This window comes from Ips typographus, linkage group LG1 (assembly GCF_016097725.1).
Source record: "Ips typographus isolate SLU linkage group LG1, UJ_Ityp_2.0, whole genome shotgun sequence".
Taxonomy (NCBI): domain Eukaryota; kingdom Metazoa; phylum Arthropoda; class Insecta; order Coleoptera; family Curculionidae; genus Ips; species Ips typographus.
Window position 1 is genome coordinate 13,799,749 of NC_138422.1, and position 10,158 is coordinate 13,809,906.

Sequence of the window (10,158 nt, forward strand, 5' to 3'; positions counted from 1 at the left end):
TTTTCTCATCCAATTTATTAAACTTCTACAATTAACCCCAGTACATATTGTTTAAGACATAAAAGTTCTTATAGAAATATTAAAGAAAAAAATTAGGTAAGCAAGTATTCCTAATATTTCAAAGTCGCATTTCAAGTAAAGAACAAAAAGTAATTTAGATATAAGGAATAATCTAATCACAAATACTATTAGTGAGAATTTTAAATAAATATGTCAAATTCGGTCCAGCTCTGCTATTTATTTAGTACTAAAATATACAGGGTGTCTGAAAGACAGTTTTTCTGGAAGTTTGAATTATTATCTCATCAACAAATTTGAACTTTTAGAATTAGACTAAACGTCAAATAATATGAACACATTGTAGAGGAGAAAAGACTAGAGTAATAAGGGTTTTATGAAGCTAACACACATAAAAGTATTTTCTGACATTTTTTAAAATTGGTATTCAAAAAAAGTCCGAAATTAACCGAATGCTTAAGCTGCAAGAACGGACACCCTGTAGACCCTCTGAGTAAGCTTTATCAACATTTTTTTATTTGCTTACTAAACACTAAAACACTGAAAAAAATATGACAGTAACATCCTGTAATGATTTCAGATTGAATGAGGAATTCTCCACTGTACGACTCGAAGACTTAAAAGTACTCACCACTCTGGGAGTGGGTGGTTTTGGTAGGGTGGAACTAGTTCAAATCAACGGCAAACCAAGCAAGTCGTACGCTTTGAAGCAAATGAAAAAATCCCAAATTGTAGAGACCCGCCAACAACAACACATCATGTCCGAGAAGGAGATCATGGGAGAGGCTAATTGCAACTTTATCGTCAAGCTGTTTAAAACCTTTAAGGTTTGTTCCTGCCCTGGAGCTTAAACCGTCATGACTAATTACAAATTATTTAGGATGCTAAATACCTTTACATGTTAATGGAAAGCTGTCTGGGTGGAGAACTGTGGACAGTGTTAAGAGATAAAGGATTCTTCGACGACACTACCACGAGGTTTTACACAGCTTGCGTGGTGCAAGCGTTTGATTATCTTCACTCAAGGAATATCATCTACCGGGATTTAAAACCGGAAAACCTACTATTAGACTCTAAAGGGTAAGTGTTATACAGTAATGGTTTGTTCCGAATAATACTGTAAATTACAGTATTAATCTAGTAAAGTACAATAAAAGTAAGAAAGGAAACTTAGCACTAAATTTACTTACTAAATAAATTAGGCTCTACCGAATATTGATTTCCCTACTCATTTGAGTGCGGTAAAGTTACTTTTCCGCATTGCAAGATTAATTTACAATATATGTGTAAAGCGAAAATATCCATTTTTACCCTTTTTATGAGATGTTCAAGCGAAGAAAAAATTAGTGCGGAAAAGTAGTGTACACTTTCCTTCAATTCAATGAAAATTGATACTTGTAGGAAAAATGTTGTACCTACCATATGCGGAAAGCGTCTTTCCCTCCCTTTTACTGCTTGCCCGAACTCCGCTTTGCGTCGTTCGGGCAACTGCAGTCTCGTGCGGGAAAGTACCACTTTCCGCACTTTATTAGGTAAATAACTAGTGTATGCTTGGAACAAGCACTGTCTTTGTACTTTTTTATGTTTAATAAAATATTTATTTAGATTTATTAGTTCTATTTTCTGTTCTTGTGTCTCTATAATCAAATATCGTTTTACAGATATGTCAAACTTGTGGACTTTGGGTTTGCCAAGAAATTGCAGTCTGGGCGAAAAACGTGGACATTTTGCGGTACCCCAGAATATGTCGCACCGGAAGTAATTTTGAATAAGGGTCACGACATCAGCGCCGACTATTGGTCACTCGGCGTACTTATGTTTGAATTACTTACTGGTACGCCACCGTTCAACGGGAGCGATCCTATGAAAACCTACAACGTAATATTGAAGGTAAGTCTATATTTTCTTATTCAATTAACAACTGAATTAATCCTTTTAAGATGGTTTATGTTGTTAAAAGTGCATAATTTGTATATTAATTCAAGTGATCATAAGACAAGAAAATTTTTGTCTGTTGGTGTGTTGTGTAATCCTAAAAGCTTGAAATTTGATATAACGACTTTTTTAACATGAAGATCAAAATTGTTTTGGAAACATTTTGGTGGCTTTGTAAATTTTTGATGTGTACAACTATTTTTTCCTCACGTGACCATTCAGATTTCCTGGTTGAATAATTACGTCACTATCTCTAGCCTTGGGAGAGACTGTTTTAACATTCGCTTATTTAATTTTAGGGCATCGATGCAATAGATTTTCCTAAGAATATTACTAGGAATGCAACCGCTTTGATTAAAAAACTATGCAGGGACAACCCCGCAGAACGTTTAGGTTATCAAAAGGGCGGCATCAGTGATATTCAGAAACACAAGTATGGTTTACTACTTTATTTTTGTTATAACTTGGATTAACTGAAACTCAATAATTTCAGGTGGTTCGATGGATTCAATTGGGAAGGTCTAGTGACTCGAACGCTGACTCCTCCAATCTTGCCCAAAATTAGGAGCGTTACGGATTCGTCCAATTTTGATCCTTATCCGCCCGACGAAGGAGCTTTGCCTCCCGACGATTTGTCTGGCTGGGACAGTAGTTTTTGAAACGATTTATTATTTTTATTATTATACTATTTTGTGATTTCATTTGTTGATTAGGGCACCAGTCGCTGAAAGTAGATTTGTACTTGAAGTGCCTGATTTTTTATAATAATAGTTATGTACGTAATTTTTATCTTAAAAGAAAAACTAAGTTAAAAATATCTAACTACGTAATACTCGATTTTCCCTGGTCTTTAACGTGCAATTTCACTAGTTGATTTATAAGAGTGACACACAAATGATTGGTATATTTGGAAGTTTTATTCTTTCCTGATTTTTTAGTATTTCAAAATTAATTTATTAATGCCTCTTAAATATTCGTCGTAAATAAAAAAAACTCATTAAGTATATAAATAACACACACGCATGACACTTTAAGAATTTCAACTAAAGAACTGATATTCAAACTGATTGTGTACGTCTATTAAATTAAGAAAAGAAAAAGTTAAATGTAAATTGATAATTATTATTAAAGTTAGGGAGTGCCATTAGCTTTTATTTTTGTATATGTCCTCCGTTATACAAACTTATGTATAATTGAACTATTTTAATTAAGCAAAGCTGATATTTTATTATTTTTATTCCTTGATGTATATATAGTTAAGAAGAATAATGAGTTACCCCCTCCCTGGTTATACTGATTAAGCCTTTTCGATACTTGTAACGAATTTTACTTAGCCGATTTTATGTTACTTTCAGTGTACATTATACAAAAGTTCAATAAAGAACATTTTCTTGAAATCAAAATAGTTTTTTCTATAGAAATAGCTATCCATCATCATATTTATTAAATAAGAAAGTTATTTAGGATCGAATGAATAAATGGCTATAATTTCTCATTAGTCAAGTTTGCAGAGGCCAAACAATATCACCAACCAATCAAAGTTATAATATTATTTGTGAATAGGAAAAAAATCTTTAGCTTTTTAGTTAAGCGTTGTGTAGTCATTTCGGGGACACCCTGTATATTGTATTATAAAAAACTGGAAGAATTTTTTAAACAAAAAATGATACAAGAGTAACGTTGCCGAAATGAGCAATTCATAACAAAAAGAATAACGGATAAACTTAAAGACAGTTTCACGTACTTTAACCTAAAGTTCTACTTTTGCAGAAACTTAAACTACGAATTTTAATTTGTTAACTTATTTGACAATATTTTAACGTTTAAAATTCAAATACTGTGTGGCTTGTATTTGAGTTGTTTTGGCCCAAACTGATTTTGATTAACCCACTTTCTATACCACCAAGTTTGTTTTAAATGTTCCAAATGTACGTGATTATTGTTTCTTGATAAAACTGAATGATTACCTACGTGACAAACTGTTCAATGATGTCATACAGTGCACTCTGAACTTCTAATCTATTATTAATGTAATCAAAAACATTATTTATATTTACAACCAATATAGGAGGCAGTCTTTCTTATTAAAAATAATACGTATTTTTCCTTATTTTTTACTAAAACTGCAAGGTTAAATCATAACCACCAAAAAAAGCATAATTCGAAAGTGTAAAAATTCAATATGGCTTCTATATAAGATAATACTAACGTTTAATTAGGATTAATCTAGTTTATATGGATCATTTTTTAAATAGTTGTGCAGGTATTTCATCTTTGGTTTCTTTATTTCTTGCCCTCTTTGTGACCCAGACTACTTACGCCATACTTACGCATATAATATCCTATTTTCTCTTATCATACGATAAAGTTACATTTACACACTTAAAAATCTGATAGGTAAGTAATAGACAAAAACATGTATACGGATAACAAAAGATATAAATATCTATAAAACAACCTAAAACTGCTATACATAATTCATAGCAAAAACAAAAAAAAACATTTTTTACCACAGTAAGGTCCACGTAAAGGGTATATTAAGCTTATAACTATTCAGGTATAGGTATTTCATTCTTATTCCCTGTTTTTTAACCTTTTAAATTTCACTAGGTAATTTCCCAGAAAATACATAAAGACAGTAAAAAATATCATCCAGTGGTAGACTGAATTGTAGTAAAGCATTATCTTGTGCACATCCAGGAGGCTAAAAGCCAAGGCCGAGTACGAAAAAAACTGCATTTTTAGGAAGACCATTAGCAAATATCCTGCTTTTCTTGGCTAAAATTGGATCAGAAACTGAAATTTTGTAAATTATTTAGAGTAGAAAAATGTATTTACCACAAAGAACTCATCTTTGAGTAAAACCTTAGCCCAGATATCCTCCACGATTAGTCCGAAAGGAATCATCCCCATTGAAATGTAATAACCAGAGTACACTCCATGCCAAACTCCTGACACAAACATGGTAGCAACCGTTCGGAACTTTTTGTTTGGGAACCTTTTGTAAACGCATGTGGCCAACCAGTACTGTACAGTCATGTTCCAGTTTTTCATACCTCCTCTTAGTGTTGGACAAAACTCGGTTTCATAAGAGTTAATACTGTGCACGGTATTGTAATCATACTCTATAGCTTCTAGTAAGTTACTGGAATGACTGCAAAAATTCAACTTATAAAAAATTGAAAGTGACATAAAGGGAAAAAACTATGATGACATTACGATGCGTCCTCTTAAAATGAATGAAGAGAGTTACCAAGAGAAAAGCATGCAGAATGTGACAGAAACCTGCCATTCAGCTTCTTCTGTCACATTCTTTCAAAACTTCTCTTGAAAGTCTTACAAGAATTAGAATTCAAGCGAAATAAATATGCACTGTTGTCAAAGTATATCAAAAGTTTGATTTCCTGTTTAAAATGGAACTCACCAAGCTTCTTTAACTTTCATTAAGTTGGTAGTGGGGCCATGTCCAGGTTGACTTGATGCAAACATGGGATAAACACCCAAACCGCCCATGACGCAAACACATTCAGACAGTGTAAGACCAATGTAAATTCGCATTCTAAAATTAAGGAATGTGGGCCATATGTACCAGTATCTATAGATAAAAGACCTGTCTTGAAAGTCAACAGTTTGGGTGTACTAAAATGTTGAAGAACAGTTAGTTTCTGTAGAGGAGATGTCCTATTAATATAGAGAACACAAGCATCTTGGAAATCATTTGATGAAACTTTATTTTAACAAACTATTGTTAAATTAAAACAGTGTATTTGTTAAATAACTTTAATTGTTAGTACAGGGTAGAAAAATCTAGAAAAAAACAAATTTTCTAAAATTATTTCTATTTTTGCTTAATTTATACAGGTATAGGCTGTTCAGTAATTATTTCAGAACCCCCTAAAAAAATTGACTTGTTTATTAAGTTTTTGTTATTGTTACACACAGAAATTACTGACAACAGCAGAAATAATAATTTTTTAACTGACATAGTGATTTCAAGAAATATGTCAAAGAAAACTGAAACATCTCCCAAAATGAGTGAAACAAATTTGACAAAAGTTTGTTGTCATTCTAAATAATGTTCTGGGGTATTTTTAATATTTTTTTCCCCGTATATTCATTTGTATAATGCCTAATATTGTAAAATCAAAAATAGTTCATTTTACATCAATTTTATTAACCAACCATCTCTGTTCTCTGTTAATAGGACATCTGGTACATAACAATTTGCAGTCTTACAGATAGTGGCCACATATAGTCTGTAAACAAGTAGACAGCAGCATAGATTGGCACTAGTGGAAACAGTTTCATTAGAGTGGCAGTTTTGTAGTTGTCATACTTGTGAAATGGCTGATTTAAGTGATCTTGATAGGTTTTGTATTTATAATATGGACCTACAGTATAATGTAGCCGCAAATTAGTGTCACTTATTAATATTGGCTTGATTCTACCTGTTAAAACTCCTATATAGTGAAGTGAATAAAAAAATATATCAGATATAGTTGGGTTTATGTCATTATCCAGTGAATCATCCTCTGCATTCTGGTTTCTTTTGTGAAGCTTGCAAGAATTTTTCTCAAATGCTAGTCCTGTTATACAGTTGTTTAAAGCTTCAAATCAAATACATGCAAAGCTTACCAACTAGTTTCAGTGTTAAAATCATTTGTATTAGATTTGTGTGACCTGGAGGATATGGAATGCCAAAGTATACAGTCGTCCGGAAGAATATCAGGTACAAAAATGAAAAAATAAAACTTATTATATGGCAATAGCTGAAATTATACATAAAATTAGAACCTACAGTAGTGTGTACACTTAACACTACATCAGACTTACCTTACATTAAAATAGAGTATTATAAAAGAGTTCACCAAAATGGTAACCAAGACATGAATGAAATGTAACCCGGATACAGCTAAAACTATAATAAAACCCACTAGAGCTCCGATTTTCTTTTTCTTTTGTGCATTTTCAATTTTTCTATAGTATGATCCGAAGATTATTGAGAAGACAAGGAAAAGCAGATACTTCACGTCTTCGGAGTTCATCACTCTTCTTTAAATGAGTTGTTATGTATTCATTTTAGTGACCTTTTAAATGAGATTATGATAGGAGATTCCAAAGTAAAATTAAATTTTAAATTGTAAACAAAAGCCCCATTATGCAAATACACGTCAATGTCAAATCAAATCACATATGGCAATTGGCAACAAAAAAAACTCAATAATTGACTTTCGACAGAAATGCCGCTTGTCATTGAAACGTCAACAAAACTCATAGCGTTTTCGGCTTACGGCTTTTAGATTGATCTGCGATCGCTCGACAAGCGATTTGTGACGTCAGAGATTTGATTTCGGTCAACCGCGCTGCAATCTGGAGTGATTTATTTCAGAGTCAATGCAGCAACGCGAACATGGGAAATATACGATCGAGATCTGTCATGTGTCACTTTGCGCGGTAAATATTCAGAAAATAAATATTCAAAACTTTTTAGTGTTTTTTTGTAGAAATTTCAGCTCTGTTTTATTCAGCTATAATGGAAAACCAAGAAACACTCTATGTAAATAGAATTATTTTAGGGGCTGACGGCCAACCTATCTCCCAAGACAATAATCTTTTATGTGAAGTGACGGAGAATGGTAGGAATCTTTTACTTATTTGAATAATGTTATAACATATTCTTGCTACTTTTGTATTACTCAATTTTTAAATCTCATTTTATTGTAGGCATTGATAAAATACTGTACATAGACCAATCATTATTGGAAGATAACAATAAGTTATCTTTATCTTTAAGTGAAGCAAATTTTTGTCCATCCAATAGTAGCATGGAAGAAACAAGTCAGAAAACGACGGATCTATTATACCAACAAAAAGATGTAAAATTCGAATGGGGGGATAGCGAAACAAAGTTACTATTGGATTTATATCATGAAATTTAGAAACAAAAAAACTATGTGGCAAAAGATTAGTGATGAAATAAAATTACACATGAATCTGGTAAGAACTCCTGGTCAGTGTGAGACCAGGTACAAAACAATAATAAAAAGAAAAGTGAATGCTATTGGAAATAACAGAACTTCTGGAGAAGTTAGAGTTGAAGTCCCTTTTGCTACTGAAATAGAAAAAATTCAGTCAATTGATGATAGCATCCAACCAGAGATTTTAATTAGTGGTAATAAAGAAGAATTATTAAAAAATATCTCTAGTAATCCTACAATAAAAGTTAATAAAAGAAAATCTTCCACAAATGAAAAAGAAATGATTAAATTCTTGAAGGAACTACATGATGAAAAGGAACAAAATAAAGAAAGGAGACATCAAGAGAAGTTAAAGCTTATTAAAGAACTTTTTGGGTCTGAGAAAAAGGACTAAGTACCTACTAAGCTGACTTTTCAAAAGAGAATGTATTACCTGTTTTTTTAACATTTCTAGTCCTGCATTTTTTTAAGACTGTAGTATGTAGAGTTTAATTTTTTATAAGAATATTTGTTTATGTTTGGTTTTGTAGTTTTTACGTTTTGAGTTTATAAAATTTTATTTTTGATATATTTTTAATACTCACCTGTTTTATAATAAAAAGTAAAATAATCATAGTTTTTGTTTTTAAAAGGAATAAAAAATGAAACCCATTAAATATAATTCTTAACATATATATATTCATTGAAATGTAAAGGAATTATTCCCTATTTGAGAGTAACACAGCAATATTATCCCTTTTAGTCATTCCCTGCTCTCTATTGCCATGAACTTCAGGTGCATAATTTTCTTGACCTATATCTTCAGAACATGGCTCCTCTTGAAACAAATCACCATTATCTATACAGGCATTGTGTAAGACACAACAGGCAATTATAAATGCAGCCAATTTTCTGACAGAGTGATATTCCAGTTTCATCAACTGTCGAAACCGCCCTTTCAACATACCGAATGCGTTTTCAATTCTCACTCTTGTAGCTGAGAATTTGTAATTATAGGTTTTCTGACTTGGGGTTAAGTTCCCATAGTCCCTATAAGGAGTCAGAAGATTTTCCGATAATGGATAGGCACTATCGCCCAAAACATGGAATTGAGGACCTAAACTATTCACTTTGGAAGAAATAAATGAGAGTCTAAAAATCCTCGCATCATGAATTTTTGATGGAACACCGGTAAATACGTCTAGAAAACGACGTCGGCTATCACAAATTCCCTGTAGAGTCCCCTCCTATTCCCTGTTAGTTAGAACCACAGTACAGCTATACTGTGTTAGAACTCTATTACAATATTATAAATATAAGAATGATATACCTGTTCAAATTCTGTGGCTACTTAGTTCTTTTCTTCTTCCGTTTCAGGAAAACGTATAATATTGGGTGCAATTGAAAGCAGAAAATTAATCACCCGCCTTGTGATCACATGTAAAGTTGATAAACTAATATTGAACCGATCTCCAACACTTCTTAAAACAGTTTTATTCCCAGCAATCCTTCAAAGAGTTTCAATTGTTAGTTATTTTATACAGTACAACATATAACATAAGGAACTAACCACAAGAATGAGAGAATATGAGTTTCTGCACTGTGCACTTTTGAACCATGCCTTCCCTTTGGAAAAAACCTGCTTCTCTTAAATAACCTCACAAGCTTTTTGTATGTGGCTCTCGTTATACGAAAATGCTGTTTAAACTGAAAGAATCAACAGTTATTTTAACGCATAGATATTATTAAAGTGCAACTTACTTGATCATCTGAGTATTTCTCAACTACATCTTTCACGTAGTTGCGTATCTTCATTTTTTGGGTAACTTTACCATAGCACACAACCTTTGAAATGAATTCTTCTTCATCAGAACTTTCTGAGGAAGACAATAATTCTAATATCTGCAGGATTTGCTGAGACCGATTCATATTCAAAAACACCAAACGCGACCATTGACATATTATTAAAATATTTTATTTAGTATGTCAATGAACGCGACATACAACCAAAACAGAAATAAAAATGTTAGGTTATATTTCTTATGGTGGCTCGTCGCTCCGTCAAATAATTCGGAGCTGCCGAGAGCGATCGCAATTCGATTTTCGAGCGGGTTTAGTCCAAGCCGAACGTACAGCTCGCAAACGGATTGATCGACATTTCCAAGTCGAACACAGCGATCGCGAGTAGAGCGATCTCCGATTGCCCGAGAGCAACAAGCCGAAAACGCTATCAGCTGATTCATCCTTT

General features: G+C 32.5%; 4 protein-coding genes across 11 annotated transcripts in view; 2 read left to right on the forward strand and 2 right to left on the reverse strand.

Moving 5' to 3' along the window:
- for (cGMP-dependent protein kinase for) overlaps nucleotides 1–3,356 on the forward strand; it is a 113,902-nt gene extending 110,546 nt beyond the window's left edge. For all 6 annotated transcript variants that reach the window (XM_081995807.1, XM_081995808.1, XM_081995809.1 and 3 more), the window contains 5 exons: nucleotides 599–845; nucleotides 899–1,098; nucleotides 1,680–1,908; nucleotides 2,253–2,386; nucleotides 2,447–3,356. In XM_081995807.1, the coding sequence (XP_081851933.1) occupies nucleotides 599–845; nucleotides 899–1,098; nucleotides 1,680–1,908; nucleotides 2,253–2,386; nucleotides 2,447–2,612 (976 nt within the window). In that variant the 3' untranslated portion in view covers nucleotides 2,613–3,356. The remainder of the gene's footprint in view (nucleotides 1–598; nucleotides 846–898; nucleotides 1,099–1,679; nucleotides 1,909–2,252; nucleotides 2,387–2,446) is intronic.
- Nucleotides 3,357–4,219: 863 nt separating this feature from the next.
- On the reverse strand, nucleotides 4,220–7,135 carry frj (membrane bound O-acyltransferase domain containing farjavit). Its single transcript, XM_081995871.1, has 7 exons — nucleotides 6,787–7,135; nucleotides 6,589–6,722; nucleotides 6,402–6,539; nucleotides 6,190–6,344; nucleotides 5,378–5,592; nucleotides 4,792–5,107; nucleotides 4,220–4,731 (listed from the first exon to the last, which is right to left on the reverse strand). The coding sequence occupies exons 1-7, from the start codon at nucleotides 6,996–6,998 to the stop codon at nucleotides 4,528–4,530; spliced, it is 1,374 nt and encodes a 457-aa protein (XP_081851997.1). The 5' UTR covers nucleotides 6,999–7,135; the 3' UTR covers nucleotides 4,220–4,527.
- A 91-nt stretch (nucleotides 7,136–7,226) lies between these two features.
- LOC145740362 (uncharacterized) lies at nucleotides 7,227–8,261 on the forward strand. Of its 2 annotated transcripts, XM_081995906.1 has the most exons (3): nucleotides 7,227–7,407; nucleotides 7,458–7,589; nucleotides 7,678–8,261. In XM_081995906.1, exons 2-3 carry the CDS (start codon nucleotides 7,487–7,489, stop codon nucleotides 7,890–7,892), a joined length of 318 nt encoding a protein of 105 aa, XP_081852032.1. In that variant the 5' UTR covers nucleotides 7,227–7,407; nucleotides 7,458–7,486; the 3' UTR covers nucleotides 7,893–8,261. The 2 variants fall into 2 exon arrangements, with proteins under 2 accessions (XP_081852032.1, XP_081852033.1); XM_081995907.1 differs by having other exon boundaries at nucleotides 7,227–7,589.
- A 326-nt stretch (nucleotides 8,262–8,587) lies between these two features.
- Nucleotides 8,588–10,140, reverse strand: LOC145740356 (uncharacterized). 2 transcript variants are annotated; one of them, XM_081995896.1, is made up of 4 exons: nucleotides 9,672–10,140; nucleotides 9,481–9,617; nucleotides 9,241–9,418; nucleotides 8,588–9,164 (listed from the first exon to the last, which is right to left on the reverse strand). In XM_081995896.1, exons 1-3 carry the CDS (start codon nucleotides 9,837–9,839, stop codon nucleotides 9,262–9,264), a joined length of 462 nt encoding a protein of 153 aa, XP_081852022.1. In that variant the 5' UTR covers nucleotides 9,840–10,140; the 3' UTR covers nucleotides 8,588–9,164; nucleotides 9,241–9,261. The 2 variants fall into 2 exon arrangements, with proteins under 2 accessions (XP_081852022.1, XP_081852020.1); XM_081995894.1 differs by having other exon boundaries at nucleotides 8,588–9,418; nucleotides 9,672–10,138.
- Nucleotides 10,141–10,158: the final 18 nt, after the last annotated feature.

Coding starts and splice junctions, on each gene's coding strand:
- frj (XM_081995871.1), bottom strand. CDS start 6,998: ATGAACTCCGAAGACGTGAAGTATCTGCTTTTCCTTGTCTTCTCAATA. Junction 6,723..6,786: donor ATACTCTATTTTAATGTAAG/GTAAGTCTGATG, acceptor GTATAATTTCAG/CTATTGCCATATAATAAGTT. Junction 5,593..6,189: donor ACTATATGTGGCCACTATCT/GTAAGACTGCAA, acceptor TCAACATTTTAG/TACACCCAAACTGTTGACTT.
- LOC145740362 (XM_081995907.1), top strand. CDS start 7,487: ATGGAAAACCAAGAAACACTCTATGTAAATAGAATTATTTTAGGGGCT. Junction 7,590..7,677: donor ATGTGAAGTGACGGAGAATG/GTAGGAATCTTT, acceptor ATTTTATTGTAG/GCATTGATAAAATACTGTAC.
- LOC145740356 (XM_081995896.1), bottom strand. CDS start 9,839: ATGAATCGGTCTCAGCAAATCCTGCAGATATTAGAATTATTGTCTTCC. Junction 9,618..9,671: donor AGAAATACTCAGATGATCAA/GTAAGTTGCACT, acceptor TGATTCTTTCAG/TTTAAACAGCATTTTCGTAT. Junction 9,419..9,480: donor CATATTCTCTCATTCTTGTG/GTTAGTTCCTTA, acceptor AACTCTTTGAAG/GATTGCTGGGAATAAAACTG.